The following is a 19551-nucleotide window of genomic DNA, read 5'->3' on the forward strand; positions in this document are numbered from 1 at the left end:
TGCACAGGTAGCTTCAATGAGGAAGAGTCGTCTTGTTGCCCCGTAGAGGACTAGTAGTCAGTCCAATAATCTTATCTTCTGCCCTATATAAATATGGTAGATCTTAATAGTCCTAAGGACATCCACAAAGTGTGGTGGACTTCAGGGCTACGGATTAAAAAAGGAACCTCTCTTGACAAAGAGAGCACCCTAAATTGGTTGGTGGTTAAGAAAGATAGGTTTGTGCAAGAAACCACTTTTCGTTTGTGGAGTCAGATAAAGTGCTTTCGTTACAGCACATGGAGTAGTGAGCTCCCTCTTATTCGTCGCCATTATCAAATGCTTGCTACTGCTCATATCTGACCTCAAAAGTTCAGGCCTTCAGTTATTTATACAGGAGTGCCTAATTGGCCACACGGTATTTTCAAAAGCCAATAAATCATGTCACTTCTCAAAGAGATCCCAACGTTTAAAATACATCTACAGTGGCATATACCCAGTCTTTCAAGATGGACCAGATGCAGAGTTTTCTCTGAATCAAGTCTTCACTCCTTCCTCCACATCTCACCAGGAAAATCCCTGTTTGTCCATAATCTAAACACAATGCAGCTTATTTTACTTAAACAAAAGTTTGATTATATCCCACGATGTCATCATTACAATAAGGATCAGAGTTTAGCAATTCAACTCATCTTTTCTGCTCTCTCTAGAAATTACGCAAACTGTTTTTAAGTCAGACCAGTGACATTTATTGCTCAACTTTGATCCCAGATAGTTATGAAGGCTAGCTAGCTTTTGTCCGAGAACCAATGCAACTATTTTAAGTGTCACAAATGAGGATACAGCAAAGAGCTTTAGTTCTCAGAGAGAAGTGATTAATTTCATCTCTGACATCCGTATCTGGCCCTTGAGAGTTGACCCATCATCCCCAAAACACATTATACAGAAAGTCCTGCAAAAAGGTTGGGTGAAGCTTTCTTAAAACTAATATAGTCAGTTAACTCTTGGTATCAATTGTCTTTTGAATCACAAAAGTAATTTTTGAACTTAAATGGCAAATACTAAAGCTCACAACAGCAAGTTTTAAAAATTACCCTGTTTCCTACTTTTTAACATTTGCTCCATGTTGTAGAAAAAGCGAATATATGTAAATATTTTTTTAAAAAGAGAAGGTGCACTTATCTGAGGAAAAATAAAAGACAAAAAAAAAAAAAAATCCATTGTTTGTGCTGCTAGTTTCCTAACTCAAGTTAAACCCCACAAAAACCATAGACTAGTTTCATAAAAGAAAATGAGTATCACATACACATCTAATATAATAAATTCAAACAGGAGCACACATATTATGTTGGTGATCAAACATGGACACAGACAGGCAGAACAGGATGGAACAAGCAGAGCCAAGAAACTTAGAAACAAGCCCTTCCTCTCATTCCTGAAAACCATGCAAAGCAGAACAGCCCAGTCAATACAACATGACAGACGCACAAAGAATCTGAAGAAAACGCAGAAAGGCGACCCTCATGATTAAAAGAATTATCATTCAATGAAGGCTAAGTTGAAAGATGAGAATATCCTTGTGAAAACATGCCAAAGACAAAACGAAAATGTCCATTAAGAGTGCACAGTGAACCAGCTACTGGAATGCCACGGAAAACCACAGGAAAAAGTAGAGGGGAAAGAGCATGTTGCTTCAATAAAAAACACAGTAGGACACATGTAAGGCATTCAACTACTGCAAACTTAGAAGTACTGAGTTAAATGAATGCTGTACATGAGCACCAATGCAGTAATGTACATTTACTCTGCAAGACATATTATGGAACACTGCAGCAAGTACAAAAAAAAAAAAAAAAGTTGCCAATAACCAAGAATTCTACACCTTAATAAGCCTAAAAGGTAATGCAATACTTGGAAGAAACTAAATGATAAGCCTTCAAGTTATCAATTGAAGGATGTGACTTTAACATGTTCTATGAAAACACCAGGCCAACTGTCATTCTCACAAATCAGAGCAGGAGAGGGAAGAATAATGCTTGTCTCCTACTGAATGGTATTCATCGTAAGTGAAAATGAGTATAGCTTGAAGTGGGACTCTGCCTGTGTCTGAAGAAAAGTGAGTCGGTGGGGAGACAAGAAAGTGAAAACACTCTCTTAATAAATTAAATTCTCATAAAAACTAACCTTTCTCCTTGGATTTTCTATCTTGTTCTCTGTCCCGACTTTTGCTCCTGTGCTTATATGACTTTCGATCTCGGCTCTTTGATCTTCTTCGATCCCGACTACGAGATCTATGCTTTCTTTCTGATCTATCATGGCTTCTGCTTCTTCGTCGATCTCTGCTTCTTAAATAATTTGAAACAAAAGGAAAGCAACTTCAGCTGATATTACAGTGAGAAAAAACCTTGGAGAATTACGTACTGTTGAATAAATAACAAGATTAAAAGCAAAACTTACCCTTAAAGGCAAAAGAACAGAATCTACTATTAAAACATATTTACATTAGAAATCTTAAGAACTGAAAATTGAAAATCCTTCTAACTTCAATTTTTCAAATAGGTAGCCCTACCCAAAATAATTTATAATTTAAATGTCTTCTCAGAATCAATGAGAAGAGAAGCACTTAAAAGACCATCCAGTACACTGACTTCCTAATAAGACTGCATCAAACCTCCTTAGACTGCCTCAGAAATAGCAATGAAGTTGCCTCGAAGATGGACTCGTTCAGATTCAACTTTCATAATCCATCCTCACGCTTAATGAGACTTAAAAGGGTCAAGTACCAAGGAATATCACTAGTAATTACTACTGTTTATTGCACACTCACTATCTGTCTGGCACTGTTTCATGTCATGTGTTCAATATACCTGCTTCGCCTTCTTTCTCTACTTCGTGATCTTTTGTGGTCCCGAGACCTGCTGCATCTTCGGTCAGAAGTTCGGCTTGAGTGACGACTCCTTGATCGACTCCTCTTTCTTCTTTCTCTGTCTCGAGCCCTTTCTTTTTCTCTTTCTTCCTCTTCTCTTCGTCTTTTCCTCTCTCTTTCTTCCCTTTCTCTCTCCCTTTCTTTTTCTCTTTCTTCTCGTTCTTGTTTCTCCTTTTTTAAACGCTCATCACGATCAGGTTCTTCAGTTCTTTTTCTTAATTTTTCCTAAGGAAACAGAGTTTGATTTTTTTTTTAGAACTATATAAAGACACTGTCAAACAATGGCTACCTAACGTGAAGCATTTTTAGACCAACTTATGGAATTTGATGCCCTAAAAGTGAAATGGAGAAATCTCAACACCATGTATGTACACAAGATATTATCTGACTAAACCCTCAGGAATATTCTTTCTCCCAAATTCCTGGCAATACAGAGTAAAAAAAATAAAGTGCTTTGCTAATCTAATGAATAGCAAAACATTATAGGGATTATCACTACCTCAAATAACACAGTCAGCAAAAATATCAACGAGAGATTTGTATCTCTATGTGATCAATTTTTAACCACACTAAAATGAAGTACTAGCTATAGCTAAAATACATGTTTATAAGAAACTTACTTTTAATTCTTCTACAGTAGCTTTAATTTTGGCATAGCCCATGTGCTGTTTTCCCATCAAATGGTCATCTACCCGGGACTGGGCATCTCCCACTATCAAAAAGGCTCCACACACTTCACAAACTTCCATTTGTTTTTCTTGGGCAGCAAAACTTTCAATTGTCTGAAATGATAAATCAGTTATTATAAGAATATCTGAGGAAGACAGAACAAACAAATCCCCCCAAAAGTACTTAACATTTAGAATAGATTCTTAATTTTGTCAACTACTTTCCACTTCCCCAAAGCCATAATACTGAGCAGCAACTTTTAGAGAGAGGAAGCATGACAGCAGCAATCAACTTTCCACATCACCCAAAAAGTACTGAGACCCCATCCCTCAACTCCAACAAAGAAAAAGCTACCTATTTTAGTCTGAATTCATTTCTCGCTTGGTTCAACAGGTTAAAGATGTGGACTCCATATTAAAAATGTTTTTCAAAATCATTAAGGAATTGAACTCACTGAGTATAATCTGAACATACCCTTTTAATATTTGGGAACCAATGACCAATTATATTCTAGCATCAATATCCAAAACATGTATTTTGTATGTACAAATACATACACTGATACAAAATACATTGTATCAAAGACATATCAAATACATTGATACAAAAACATGTATCAATATCCAAACATTATATTCTCTAACTGAAAGTTAAGAAAGTAGAAGGTATTATTAAGAATATACCAATTCTGTACTAAGGTAAATACAAACTGAGTAATTTGTTCTAACAAAAAATAAATAAAACCCAGGCCCAAAATGAATACTTATGATCTAAGGCACAGGTTGACAAGCCAGCGGCTAGAGGTCTGTTTTTGTAAAGTTTTACTGGAACAAAGCCACATCCAATTGTTTATATATTGTTTAAAGCTGCTTCTGTAATATAAGAGCCTTTATATTACAAATCTTGTGACCTGCAAACCTAAAATATTTACTATGTGGCCCTTTAAAATAAAGTTTGCTGACATTAGAAAACTGTTCTCAAATTGGAATAGATCCTAGTAATTCACAGTGAACAGCCTGGGTAAATCAAAATGAGGTTGCTACTCACCGAAGTTGTGGACCTAAGCAATTCTCTCTCTTCTTTTAACTGTTCAACTAATTTCATCATTCCCTGGGCTTCTTCTACTTTTCCTTCAGATCCTAATTCTTCAATCTAAGGGGAATTTAAAAAGCAGTCAGGATATCTTTCTAACCACACTATCCAAGTATTTTTCTTTTTACCCCAAGCTTCATTAGCATTTAGCGGTTGCTTTGGGTCTTTTTGTTTGGTTTTGTTTAGTGAAGCCTGCATTAATTATGAATACTTGACAGAATATAAACAGCAAATTTCTAAGGTGCACAATTTCATAAGGTTTGACTCCCATGAAATCAACACCACGATCTAGATAATAAACATATCCATCACCCCAGAAGGTTTCCTCCTGCCTCTTCTTGTATCTCCTCCCAAAGCAACCACTGATCTACTTTAGGTCACTATAGATTAGTTTGCATTTTCTAGAATTTTATTTAAATGGAACCATGCACTTTTTTTTCCTTCTGTAGGGCTCTGGCCTCTTTCACTCAACCTAATTATCTTAAGATTCATCCACACTGTTACATGTAGTTATTTCCTTTTTATTACTGAATAGTGTATCACACTGTATAGATCAGGGATCCCCAACCCCTGGACCAATAGCGGTCCGTGGTCTATTAGGAACTTGACCACACAGCAGGAGGTGAGCGGCAGGCAAGCGAGCAAAGCTTCATCTGTATTTACAGCTGCTTCCCTATCGCCGACATTACCACCTGAGCTCCTCCTCCTGTCAGCATTATGGTGAGCTGTATGATTATTTCATTATATATTACAATGTAACAGTAATAGAAGTAAACTGCACGATAAATGTAATGAGCTTGAATCATCCCAAAACCATCCCCCCACCCCCATCTGTGGAAAAACTGTCTTCCATGAAACCGGTCCCTGGTGCCAAAAAGGTTGGGGACTGCTGGTATGGATACATCACATTTTTTTTTTTATCCATTAACCTACTGACACACACATGAGTTCTTTCCAGGTTTGTTTGGGGTGTTATTTGCCTATTATGAATAAAGCCACTATAAACACTGGTATACAACTCTTTGTGTAAACATATACTTTCATCTCCCTAGCAGTGGAATGGCTCGTGGTGCCTCTTTTAACTTTTTAAGAGAGAAACTTTTTTCCAAAGTGGCTGCACCATTTTACATACCCCAACAGTGTAAGATAGTTTGTTTGCCCAGCTCTCCACTAACACTTGATATGGTCAGTCTTTTTAATTTTAGCAATTCTAATAGGTGTTCAAAAAGCATCTCACTGTAGACCTGTATTTCCCTAATGTCTAATGACATTGAGCAACTTTACATGTATTTATTTGCCATCCTTATAACTTCTTTGGTTAAGTGTCTACTCCAAGTATTTTCTGACATTAATGCACACAATTCTCACCTGCTGCAGGAGTACATCGATTTTATCTGTTAGAACCTGAATTTTTTCTTCATTTTTGCCTGTTGGACCAGCTGCCTAATGAAGACAACAGAATGTATTATCAACAACTAAAATACAGATATAGACATTCAAACTCTCACATACCATACCTAATATTTTATTTAATAACTGAAATGCTGAATCACAAGGATAGTAACTCAATTACCTCAATTTTTGTAAATCAGCTGCATATTTTGTCAGTTATTGATATCTAAGATCAAAACCTTATGATCAGCAAAATCAATATTACATTTACTAATAAAAACTGAAATTTTAAAAGAATACAAAGTAATGAATGAACCTGAACACAAGTTTCAACACTAGGGAAGTCTCTGGGTTTCCAGAGAACAACGACACTTTACAAAGACTGTAAACTAATTTCATACTCACCCCAGATGACTGCTGGTTTTGAGATAATGCCAAACGAGCATGGCCTCGTCTAATTCTACGTTCTACTTCTGCAAGTAAGCTCTGTAAGTATCGCAGAAAATCTCTCTCATAGCCAACTTTCATAAAGCGAGAACTCTTCTCATACCTAATGAAAATGAAAACAAACAAGCACTGTTTTCCTTCCAAATCATATTCTATCTTAACTAATCTCATGGACTACTACTGCATTTAGACTGAAGGCGTAGGGAATTCCCTGGCGGTCCAGTGTTAGGACTCTGTGCTTTCACTGCTGAGGGCCCGGGTTCAACCCCTGGTCAGGGAACTAAGATCCTGCAAGCCGTAAGGAGCCACCAGAAAATTAAAAAAAAAAAAAAAAAAAAAAAAAAATGTGATATAGAAAAAAATGCTTAGGCTTATTCTTGGCATACAGTATGTACTCCTACGGTGATACTACATAAAGCTGCATCACTTTCTACCACCCCCAACTAATGAACAGGACCTCTGTCCGACATTCATTTTACACGAATTTCAATTATTTCTTCAATCCTTGTCCCCTTTAAACCAAATAATGATGGGGGGTAGGGGGATGACCCCCCCAAAAGGTAACTTACTGTTTTCGCAGATTTTCATCATGAATTTTTTCACAAGGCCCTGAAAGAACAAGAAATATGAAGGTATAAATTATTGAAGTTAACTTTTCTCTTGCTAAAACAAAAGTTCTTTTTTAAAAAAGGAAAGAAGATCCATTTAATCACTGAGTAGTCTGTAGACACCTAAATTAAGCCTCTACTGAAGCATGAAGCAACATACCCAAGTAAGCACATGAAAAGTGTTCTCCTTAGTCTTCAAGATGAGTGTAACGCAGAACTACGTAAGAGAAGAAAAGAGAGGGAGTGGGAGGAAAGAGAAAACTGTCCCTTACTGCCACCAAGAAGAAAGCTGGGATGAGGGCAGACCACTGGTCTGAACCACCAGCGACATTTTATTAATTTCGAGTCTCTGTGAATAGTACAAGACTAGCACCCTAGTCCTACCCCTTACCATCTCCAAAAGGCAACCAATTTTGACCCTTTTAGTTGTATCTTCTGGAATTTACCTCCATATTTCTAAATTTTATGCTTATTTTGCTTTTTCTTGGTTTATCTTAGGCATCAAAAATTTAGGTTAAATAAACATTCAGTGCTTATATTTTGATTATGCAAGTCCTACACTGACTGCTGAGTCAAACAAAAGGTGCATTATAATGACACTTCTGATAAACTTACTAGAATTCTTTCTTTTGTTTAGTCTTTTCTATGTCTCTATTTCCAAATTCATCTCAAATACTTTAACTCAGCTATAAGAAACTATCTCAATATCAATCTCCCTCAAGATTCAAAATACCTCAGATAATCAAGCAGCTTTATTTTCTTCCATGAGCTTTCTGTCCTGCTTCAGCCTGGGCTGCTTTTTTTCTAAGCTCATTAATAAGAGTTGTCATCCTTAGAAATTCCTTTTCTGGTCTGTACTGAAGTTCACTGGATCTCTTATTTCTCTCCTTCTTGGTTTTTGCCCATGAGTTTCCAGAGAAAAGGTGGTAGATAACTTTGTTGAAACCGTGCATGTCTGAAAATGTCCTTTATTTTCCACCCTCACATTTTCCTGTTTGGCTATATAGCTAACCTAAGTAAAAACATTTTTTCATTCAGAATCCTGAGGGTGTTTCTGCAGTGTCTTCAACTTCCAGTGTCATCCTGACAAATCTGAGGCCATCCTGATTGATAATCCTATGTGCCCCACCCTCACTCCTGGTGTTCTGGAATTTCCAAATGGTGTGGATCTTTTTTCATTTGTTGTACTGAGCTCTTGAAGGACTCACTCAATCTAAAGGGTAAAGTCCTTTAGTAATGCAATATTAAAATTTCTTCCCTTCTGTTTTCTCTATCTAGAACTCTTAATTAGCTATTAGAGGACTGGACTGATATAATTTTTTCAAATTTTAATTTTTTATCAACGTTCCACACATTTATTTTATCCTCAAAACTTTCCCAATTTTATTTCAGATTTCTCTAGTTCTAATTTCTAAGAACTCTTCTTAGTTTTTCAAAACTTCCCTTTTTATACAGCATCCCATTCCTCCTGATATGTTCTCTTATTTCTCTGAGGATACTAAATTTGTTATGGCTTAAAATTTTTTTTCTTCTGTTTCCCCCCATTATCCACCATATTCCACTAAATTCTTTTTTTCTGTTGGTTTTGGTTAATCTTTTGTGTTCGAAGTTTTTCTTCAAATGTCTGACTGGTATTCCTTGGCTGGCAAAACACTTCCAAAATCTGACTCGAAGTTGGTATGCTCAGGCAGGGTTTGTCAACTAACGGGCTTTACCATACGAAAATCTGGGCAGCAAGACTTTCTTTTAGGAGATTCCCCAAGGGTCAGTACCTGTAGATCACTTCTCTGGAACTGTTCACTTTCTCTAAAGAATCCTCTTCTCTTCTGCCTGGGGAAAAAACATCTGGCTGTATCCTTCTAGGAACAGGGCAGAGGAGGGGAATGGGAAAACCTCACTATTGAGAATACAGACTCATTTAATCTCTTATAGTCTCATCTTTGTTCATTACTGCCCTGCCCTGTATCTCTACTCCCAGTATCTAGATACATCCAGCCCTAATGTGCTCTTAATGTTTTAGGGCAAGCTGTTAATGTTTCTAGAATGATACTAGTTATGTACCATCCTTGGGAGAAAAAAATGATGAATTTTTTTTTTTTTTTGCATTTTGTGGTTCAAATGAACTAGAGTCTCTTTACCCCAATTTCTTCAGAACATAACCCCCTGGGGTCTCCTGGGCTGTAAGGGTGGGAGACAGAATCACCAGATGCACAGCTCTGACCACACAGACTAGTGGTTCTCAACAAGGGGCAGTTTTGCCCCCAGGGGTATCTGGCAATGCCTGGAGGCATTTTTGGTTGTCACAATTGGGAGATGTTACTGGCATCTACTGGGTACAGGCCAAGGATGCTACTAAACATCCTACAATCCACAGGACAGCCCCTCCCACCCCCGCAAACACAGAATTTTCCAGGTAAGACTGTCAAATGTCAAGGTTGAGAAACCCTGAACTAGTCTAATCTCTGGTTTTCAGCCCCATGATTCAACTCTGCCTTCTATGGTACCTGATGCCTCCAAATCCTGAGCCTGTCCAGGGTTCTGCTGATCAAACTCTTTCTTCTGTTTAATATCCCCTTCTGCAGGCTTTTAGGGTACAGGTTTCTCTGCTATTCTTCCATCCACTTGTCATCTTCCAAAAATGTGCTGACATCTCTAATGTTATCTCGACTCTTCCATTTACACCTTTTTTGTTTTTAAATTTTCATTTTAGTGGAGGGGTTTCAGGAGGGAGTGGAAATAGATATGTATATTCAATTAAGCCACCATGTTTAATTAGACTGACATTTATTAATACATTCAAAAAACTAAGCCAGAAAAGAAATTACTTTATCAACAAACCTTTAAGAGGAAACTTCTTTTCAAAATTATAAAGTATCAGTTTCTCTTTAATCATAAATTCGATAAAAGTTACACAGAACATTTACTTACCAAGATCAGAACGAGTGTTTGTGAACAATTCCGCAGGACAAAAACCACAGAGATAATATTTACAAACCTAGTGAAGAAAAACAAAGGTAATTTAACTTTTTGAAACTGTTCGGTTTTAGAACTATACCAGAAAAGGGTGCCAAATAACTATTTTCTCATTTCGTGATCTTCATCTTTCAACCAAGTAAGTTTAAGAATAATTTCATTTGTTAAGCCATTTAGTTAGGTAAATTAATGACTTTCAGACTCCTGGATTCCAGTACAAGAAATGCAGGACTGACAGTTACCAGCATTTTCTACTTCTATAATTACTTCCTATTTCTACTACAGTATCAGAAATCACTGCCCTACTCCCGAGCAACGAAAAATATTGGATAAAGACATCCAGAAAAAAGATAACTTTTTATTCTTATTTAAAAGCACACATTGTTCTTATTGTTCTAACTTTGTTAAAGACCAGAACCAATTTATGGACTAAGATTTGGAAATCACTGCCTAAATTCCAAATAACACTTATTTAAAGCAATCTGGTTCAGTATTTTCACTTAAAGAGATCCTGTAACAGGCCCTAAGGTGTAGTGGATATTTTCACACATGCCAGCACTTTACTGAGTGATTTCTATGGTATGAGGAAGAATTATTAACATAAAACCGACTTTTAATTCTCTCGCATTGGTACTTTTGTAACTCCTTCAGATATATTCCAAGACTGCTCTATCCTATGTTTAATTCTATAACACTGCAAACCAAAACCTGTTAAGCAAAATTCCAAAATATCTCCCTTCATATAACACTTCATTGTTATGGGGTAAATTTTCAATGTACAACTATAACATATGATAGAAAAGGTCTGCTAAATTTAAGATTGAATGAGTTTTTTCGAGACACTTAGAACTGGATGTTAAATCTGAAATAGATTGTTTTTTGCTTCAAAGGTCAATTGTTTTATACTTGTCTGAAGCAATGTGGTTCCATAAGCTGTGTCCAGAAGAACTAAGGTTTTATAAAGAAAGGTCTCATAAAGAACAATGAGATTCAAAAATCATGTCTAAACAGATTTAGTTTTATATCAATATTATCCTGTTATATGTAGCCATATGTCATAGTATCTTTGTACCATTTTCTTCTCTTTAGAAGTTCTAACACTCGATTTTAAATTATTAAAAAGGCTCTGTATGACCACAAATAACATGTTGGCGAGGATGTGGAGAAAGGGGAACCCTTGTACACTGTTGGTAGGAATGTAAATTGGTGCAGCCACTGTGGAAAAACCATATGTAAGTTCCTCAAAAAATAAAAATAGAACTACTATATATGATCCAACAATTCCACTCCAGGGTATATATCCAAAGAAAACGAAAACACTAATCCAAAATGATACATGCACCCCAATGTTCACAGCAGCATTATTTTACAATAGCCAAGATATGGAAGCATCCTAAGTGTCCATCAACACATGAATGGAGAAAGAAAATGTGGTATATATAAACAATGGAACACTAATCAGCCATGAAAATGAATGAAAATTTGCCATTTGCAACAACAAAGATGGACTTGGAGGGGATTATACTTAGTGAAATAAGCCAGACAGAGAAAGACAAATACTGTATGCATTTGTGGAATCTTAAAAAAAAAAAAAAAAAAAAAAAAAAAAAAGCAAAGTAGTGAATATAGTAACAACAAAATAAAACAGACTCTAAAAAAAAAAAAAAAAAAAAAACAGACTCTGTGATATAGAGAACAAACAAATGGGGAGAGGTAAGAGGGAGGGGCAAAATAGAGGTAGTGTATTAAGAGGTACAGACTATGATGTATAAAATAAATAAGCCACAAAGATATACTGTACAGCACAGGGAATATAGCCAATATTTTACAGTAACTATAAATGGAGTAAAATCTTTAAAATTGTAAATCACTATGTTGTACACCCAAAACTTATATAATATTGTAAATCAACTATACCTGAATTTTAAGAGGACTCTATACATGCAAATGGTTAATGTTTTAAAATGCTATATACTTTTCTAATTATTAAAAAGTCTGATTTGTTAAATTTTGCGTCCACTTTAAGTGTATCAGCAAAATACCAATGCCAACATTCAGTTTAAGAATCTCTTTCAGGGGACTTCCCTGGTGGCACAGTGGTTAAGATTCCGTGCTCCCAATGCAGGGAGCCAGGTTCGATCCCCGGTCAGGGAACTAGATCCCGCATGCATGCTGCAACTAAGAGTTTGCATGCCACAACTAAGGAGCAGGCGAGCCACAACTAAGGAGCCCGTGAGCCGCAACTAAGACCTGGCGCAACCAAATAATTAACTAATTAAAAAAAAAAAAAAAGAATCTCTTTCATTTGGGGGAAGGACAGAGACAAAGAGGGTATGCTACTTATCTTTCAGACTATTAACCTTGGTTCCAAGGGCCCAAAAATTATTTAACAAATTCCCCACAATTTTAATAGTTATATGAAATAGGTTAATAATAGTTATTACCAGCATTTACCATTATTTATAGCTACAAATTACATGGTTTTAATTATATTATTAAATTATATTATTTAATTTTAAAACTAAACTTGGCATTCAGCCCTCATAAGTATGAAAGTTTACTATTATTACTATCACTATGCATTTTGCTTTCAAGTACATATGAAAATATAAGACTACTGTTCATTAAAACAAAAGGAATAAACATCTCTATGGTCCCTCCTGACTCTTAAATATAACCAAATACAAACTTGAGTATTTCTAGGAAGGAAATCTTTTTGGAAGTATTTCCAATAGTACTTATTGAATCTTAGTTTTAATAACATTTATCACCAAAATCAAACTGACCTGGATCTGAACTGGGATTTACCACATACCGTATGACTTAAATTATCTGTAAAAGTGGGGATGACTACTAACTTGAAGGTTTGTCATAAAATGAGTAATAAATTCTGGTTTTTAAAACTAAAATACCTGATTTTCAGAGCTATTTAAAGTTTTATTCTTAGGACTTCCCTGGTGGCACAGTGGTTAAGAATCTGCCTGCCAATGCAGGGTACATGGGTTCCATCCCTGGTCCAGAAAGATCCCACATACCGCGGAGCAACTAAGCCCATGCGCCACAACGACTGAGCCTGCGCTCTAGAACCCGTGAGCCACAACTACTGAGCCTGCGCGCCACAACTACTGAAGCCTGCACGCCTAGAGCCCGTGCTCCGCAACAAGAAGCCACTGCAATGAGAAGCCCGTGCACCACAACGAAGAGCAGCCCCCGCTCGCCACAACTAGAGAAAGCCCACGCACAGCAACGAAGACCCAACACAGCCAAAAATAATAAACAAATAAAATAAATAAAGTTTTATTCTAAACTCTAAGCCTTATTTACATAAATAGTTTTCCGAAATATAGTACATTCTAAGTGGTCAAAACGCTAAGTCTAAATATACTATGTCAGTTTTCCAATAATATACGTGAGTGAACACACTTATATCTAGTAAGTACTGCATGGAATTTTAATTTTAAATGGCATTTAATTTTAAAAAGTAGAAAATGGCACTTCAACAATCATTTAACACTATGTGCTAAAAACAATGCTTGAAGTATCAATACAAGACCATGTTAAGACTCACTCCTCAAGAAGCTCGGTTTAGTAGTGACAGACACAAAAACTAAAATGTACATGCATCACTAGAACAGACGGGAATTTAGTCAGGAATGTCAAGTGGTGAAGCTTGAACTGGCTAAGTTCAGAAGTGGAATGACAAGACATTCTAGGCATAAGGAAACATGAAAAGACAGGCATAGCAGAGTATGAAATAGGCAAGTTGAAATAGGTATGCTTGGAGAGGCAACATACTGCAGAGTTTGAATCGTGGCTGCCACTTTTCAACTGTGAAAAACTACAGGCTGTAACTCTGCCTCGTGTCCTCAATACAAAAAAAGGAGACAATAAGTATTTCACAGTGGGATTGTAAAATTTAAACTCTCCATTTACTGAATTGGGAGAAATGGGCAAATAAGTCTGTTTTTTTAAATACTACCCATTACTTTTTAAAATATGTCTTTAGGTACTATGTAGATCAAATAAGGCATGCCAGCAGGTCTACCTATAATTTAGTCCAATCACTCCATCGGAGATGAGAAACTGAGATCAACCACATGACCTGCCCTGAAGGCATCTAGCTACTTACAAAATAGAGATCAAAACCTATTTTCCTAATTCTTTTGTGTGCTCTTTCCACTCTCCAATTCTCCTTAAGATACTGTTGTAAAGAAACGGAACATCAACACATTTGTTATTCTACCCAATAAACTCTAGCTACTTAGACTGCTTCTTTTAACCCTTCCCAGGGATTGAGGATGTTTAACTAAAAATATTAATAGTCTTTGACTCAGCAAGTCTTTACTAAATGTCCATCATGGACCTAGCAGTCTGATAACCAAAGGTGGCAAGGGGGAGCAGAATTCTCATAACATAATTGTGATTCTCTTGATAAATTAAGGTAACACTAAAGACCAGAAGAGTTCAATCTCAACAGCATACTTTTCACTACCACTTAAGAGAATGCAGATACAACCAATCTTAGGAATCTGACTAGGAAATTTTAATTCCAAGTTTCCATCACATGAAACAAAGTCAAACTGTCAAAAATTAAAACAATATCTGAAAATAAAATTCAAGTTCAAAAAAATAAAAATCTGGCATTAGATACTCTGTTGGGAAAAGGAACACTCCAAACTTTACTAGAACTGTGGGACAATTTCGCAGCATCCATCAAAATGACTAAGTAAAATATGCATTTAACTTAGTCATTATCTTTCTAGGAACCTATCCTACAAATGATTCAGCTACATGTACGAGAACGTTCATTGCGGATTGGTTGGTAATGGTAAAAGAATTTGACATAGTCTACATATCCACCAGGAAATAGTTAAACTAAGGTAGATTTTTTTTAAATTTTTGGTTGTGTTGGGTCTTCGTTGCTTAACGCGGGCTTTCTCTAGTTGCGGCGAGTGGGGGCTACTCTTAGTTGTGGTGCGCGGGCTTCTCATTGTGGTGGCTTCTCTTGTTGCAGAGCACGGGCTATAGTCTCGCAGGCTTCAGTAGTTGCAACACGTGGGCTCAGTAGTTGTGGCACACGGGCTCTAGAGCACAGGCTCAGTAGTTGGGGCACACGGGCTTAGTTGCTCCGCGGCATGTGGGATCGTCCCAGACCAGGGCTCGAACCCGTGTCCCCTGCATTGGCAGGCAGATTCTTCCTTGCGCTACCAGGGAAGCGCTAAGGGAGATTTACATATACCAACGAGGAAAGATTCCACAGTATAAGTGAAAGTTGTTAAGTATATATTATAACTTATATAACATTACTATATGACAACCTTCACTTATATATCTGTGTCTGTAAATTACTAGGAAAGATCTGGAAACATACATACAAATTTTTAAGCTTTTCCAGGGGAATGTGGCAATAGGAAGGGGAGACAAGGTCAGACTTTCGCTGTTTATTTCTAATTTTAATCTTTTATAGTAAAGCAAGTTTACTTTTGTAAAAAATCATTTTAACAACTCTAAATCAGAGGGGACATAATAGTAAAATCAATTCCTAACATAGTAATTAGTCATGGTTCACTCTTTTTTACTGCCTACAAAATTTCTTGTAAAAATTTTAATCAATTTTCCCCAGCACCTGAGATAGTAAACATCTCTCTCCCACTAAGAAGCCTTCAATTATTTCCCAATGTCAAAAAAAAAAGAAAAAAAAATTATTTCCCAATGTCATTTAGTCCCAACTTTTAACAAGGCTTATAAAAAACATTCAAAACGAGGTTCCTGCTCATCTGTCTACACACCTCCTCCCCCAACAATAAAAACAAGGGCTTCAGCTCTAATACTACTCACAATTTGTGAAGATTTTAGAAAAGAACATTTATTTCAATTCCCTTCATAAATTATTAAGCCTTCATTGAAAAGAGGGCACACTTGAATTTGATAAATTATGAACAAAGTCTCATTTTACATATTACTAGAATCAGAGTTAAGTCAACACTTAATTTCACTTTTGGGTTGAGATCTACAATACAAAATCCTCAATTTGAACTACAAAGTTCCTTTTATATATACAATAATAAAAGCTCCAGACCAAACTTTACAATTCCCTACAATCTCAACTCTTCAGATGATCAGAAGGCTACCAACGCCTTCTCTATCAAACACTGAAATCTTTGCATGTGAACACTAACCAAAAGGTGCTCACACTAGGCAGTTAAAATCATATGCTTTCCTCATTACCCTGGTTGTTTAGGATTAAGAAAGCAAACTGCTTAATGCAAAAATACTAATCTCAAGGAAATGTAAACTATTAATCAATGAGGGATGAGGGTGTGTCAATGAATCCTTGGAACAGTATTAAAGCTGATTTGACTTGAGTTAAAAACTACTTTAGTTGAACACTACTTTCTCTCAGATCCAAAGGTAACAATCTACAACAGTTGGAAAGGCCTGGAAAGTAAAGCACTTTCCCTGATAGTGGTTACATACATACATCTTTACAAATAAGTGAAAGGTCAGTAATTTGCATCACAGAAGCATCCTTCACTTAAAAATGAGTTTCCCCCATGTGCTTCTAGCTCACAATTAAAAATCTAGTATTGGGCTTCCCTAGTGGCACAGTGGTTAAGAATCCGCCTGCCAATGCAGGGAACACGGGTTCGATCCCTGGCCTGGTAAGATCCCACATGCCGCAGAGCAACTAAGCCCGTGCACCACAACTACTGAGCCTGCGAGCCACAACTACTGAGCCCGAGTGACACTACTGAGCCGAAGTGCCACAACTATTGAAGCCTGCGCACGTAGAGCCCGTGCTCCGCAACCAGCGAAGCCACGACAATGAGAAGCCCGTGCACTGCAACGAAGAGTAGCCCCCGTTCGCTGCAACTAGAGAAAGCCCACGCACAGCAACGAAGGCCCAACACAGCCAAAAGTAAAAACAAATAATTTATTAAAACAAACAAAAAACCTAGTATTGACACTAAGGAGGTGGGTCAGGAAGCAGTAGTTCACAAGCTTTAGATGCATAAAGATGCCATTTTAAAAAATGCAGATCTCTAGGGCCTTCATGTAGACCTATCAGAACGGGGGGGGGGGGCGCCTGAGAAGTACAGATATCTGCATTTAAAACAAATTCCACAGATCAGTCTGATGCAGACATCTAGGAATTGTTTAACACTAAGGTAAAGCTTCCATTTCATTGTTAAACAAAAGGACCCCACCCAGCTGAAATGGCTTTCTGCATCCAGTGCAAGTGTGGCAAAGAAAAATTTCCAGATAGAACAGGAATGCAAAAATATTTTGGGGAATTCCCTGGTGGTCCAGTGGTTAGGACTCCACGCTTTCGCTGACTAGGGCTTGCGTTTGATCCCTGGTCAGGGACTAAGATCCCACAAGCCTCGAGGCGTGGACAAAAAAATAAAAAAATAAAAAATTGAAATATCAGGTTACAGTGATGGTGAAACCCTTACAGTACATACTGAGGTTGTCCATTCCTCCAGGATTTTAGCACTAACAGCCAACAACATACGCAAATGACCTGGAAGTGATGCCACGAGCTTCCCCAGCTTTATAAAACTCTATAGTAATTCCTGCTTATTTAGAAGAGGCCATACACGCTGGTCTACACCAAACTTTCCTTGCAGACAAGAATCTGAAACACCAGCAATTGACTTTTTCAAATCCCTGAATCTAGAGTGAAGTGCAATTTGTCATTAAAGGCATAAAATATTTTAACAGCACCAAAAGTTTAAATCAGTGAGAAGCACTAAAAGGAAAAAAAAACCCTGAAAGGAAAACAGATTTCTTGAACTAAGATGACATAAAACTTAAGTTGCTTTTCTGACAGCCTCATTACTTATGTTATAAACCCAGCACATGTAATGGAATATGGCAATAAAATACCACCAGGAAAAAAAGTTTCTCCACAACACTTGTTCAAAACCAATAGGCAGAGAGACACAGGCTGCTCCAGTTGATGAGCAGGCAATCAAAAGGAATTTTCTCTCTGTAATTCAAAATAGATAAATGTCCTATTTGCCCATCAAGTGAATCATAATGCTCATTTTTTTCTTTTTGCAAAGCTTAGATTATTGAGTGAAGTGGTAAAAGAAAAAGTTACTTCACTGTGACAAAGAAATGCCTAGGAAAGAAAGAATCAAGGCAAAAAACACAGTTACTCTATGAATTCTACCACAACACTTCATACTACTGTGGAATCAGGCAGCGCCCACAACTTTAGTCAAACGCTTATTTTTTAAGGTACTGAAAGGGCTCGTCTAGCACCAACTTGTTTTCCCGCACTGCAAAGGAGAAATTTTATTCTGACCAAAGCCTATGTTTAAAATGAGTAAGCAACTTAAAAAAAAGGGGCATATTTGTTTATTCCTTCATATTTTGATTAGTAACTGCCTTTAAATTATCTTGTTTGATTACAACCGCATGTAAAATTAAATTCTACACCTATTCTTCAGGTAAGACCTAAAATAAACGTTACACACTGCGTTCAAAACACTAGATAACCATCAGGGTATCTGCAGAGAGCCAGTTTCATAGAACTGTGGAAAGTGAACAAGACCACAAAGATTAGGTTTAGTATCGCCATTTAACTTGCCAAAAGACCTTGGGTGAGCCTCTCAACTCTCATCTGTGAAACTGGGTTTATAATTATTTACCCTTACAGGGTTAAGAGAATCAAATGAGTTTCATGTGAAGAAAGTGCCTTGACAATTATCTACATGAATGGCTTACTAGACCGTACTGCTGCTATCAAACAATATTTGTAAATCACGGTAAACCCTACTAAGTTATGACCTCTTTTAAAATTTTATTTCCCCATATAAGCGTCGAAACTGAACCATTACTGAAATAATATACTGTCACGATTTTTACCACTAATGCTGGCCAGAAATTTCAGTCTAAATACGTCGCTCAGCCCAAATAACGGTAGAATCTGCTCTTTCCCGTATTTCACAATGAAGTGAAAACTCCACAGCCTATAGATAAAAAAAAAAAAAAAAAAAAAAAAAATTCTTCCTTTCCCGCCTTTCCCTGCCTGATTAAGGTGCTTTTCAATTCTGCCAAGGGTCTTTTTGACTTCCTTGATACTTAAACAACAATAAATCATCCCTTATCCTAGGATCCAGGAGGACTCCTCCCTCCCGGGCTACCCTCCCGGCTCCCTCCGGCCACGGGGTCAGACACTTGACCCCGGGGCGGCCCGGGCCCCAAACCGCGCCGCGGCCCCGGCGGGCCCCAGTTCGCTCCACTCCCCTCCCCCACGGGACCCGGGCACAGGCCCAAGGCCCGCGGGACTTACGCTCTCGTGGTCCCACCGCACGTTGCTGCGCTTCTCATCCGGGGCGAGGTTTCGGTCCCGGCCCATTAACTCATCCAACAATTGCGCGGCCGAAATCATGGTGCTTTCCTCGGGCGACTGCTCCCACCAGCCCTGGCACCCACCAAAGAAAACGCCGGCGA

General features: G+C 37.4%; 1 protein-coding gene across 6 annotated transcripts in view; it reads right to left on the reverse strand.

The window, feature by feature from the left end:
* Positions 1-19547, reverse strand: part of LUC7L3 (LUC7 like 3 pre-mRNA splicing factor) — a 23005-nt gene extending 3458 nt beyond the window's left edge. The window contains exons 1-10 of one of the 6 annotated variants that reach the window (XM_079725202.1): positions 10042-10098; positions 9618-9795; positions 8886-8943; positions 7075-7114; positions 6464-6608; positions 6035-6109; positions 4622-4726; positions 3526-3687; positions 2847-3130; positions 2164-2324 (exon numbers count right to left, since the gene is read on the reverse strand). In XM_079725202.1, coding sequence (XP_079581328.1) covers positions 2164-2324; positions 2847-3130; positions 3526-3687; positions 4622-4726; positions 6035-6109; positions 6464-6586 — 910 coding nt within the window. In that variant the 5' untranslated portion in view covers positions 6587-6608; positions 7075-7114; positions 8886-8943; positions 9618-9795; positions 10042-10098. Of the gene's footprint in view, positions 84-2163; positions 2325-2846; positions 3131-3525; positions 3688-4621; positions 4727-6034; positions 6110-6463; positions 6609-7074; positions 7115-8885; positions 8944-9617; positions 9796-10041; positions 10109-19390 lie in introns of those variants that run through there. The other 5 variants (XM_079725204.1, XM_079725200.1, XM_079725201.1 and 2 more) reach the window with 5 other exon arrangements.
* Between the last annotated feature and the right edge of the window lie 4 nt (positions 19548-19551).

The sequence above is a fragment of the Hyperoodon ampullatus genome (genome assembly GCF_949752795.1).
Source record: "Hyperoodon ampullatus genome assembly, chromosome: 19".
Taxonomy (NCBI): Eukaryota; Metazoa; Chordata; class Mammalia; order Artiodactyla; family Ziphiidae; genus Hyperoodon; species Hyperoodon ampullatus.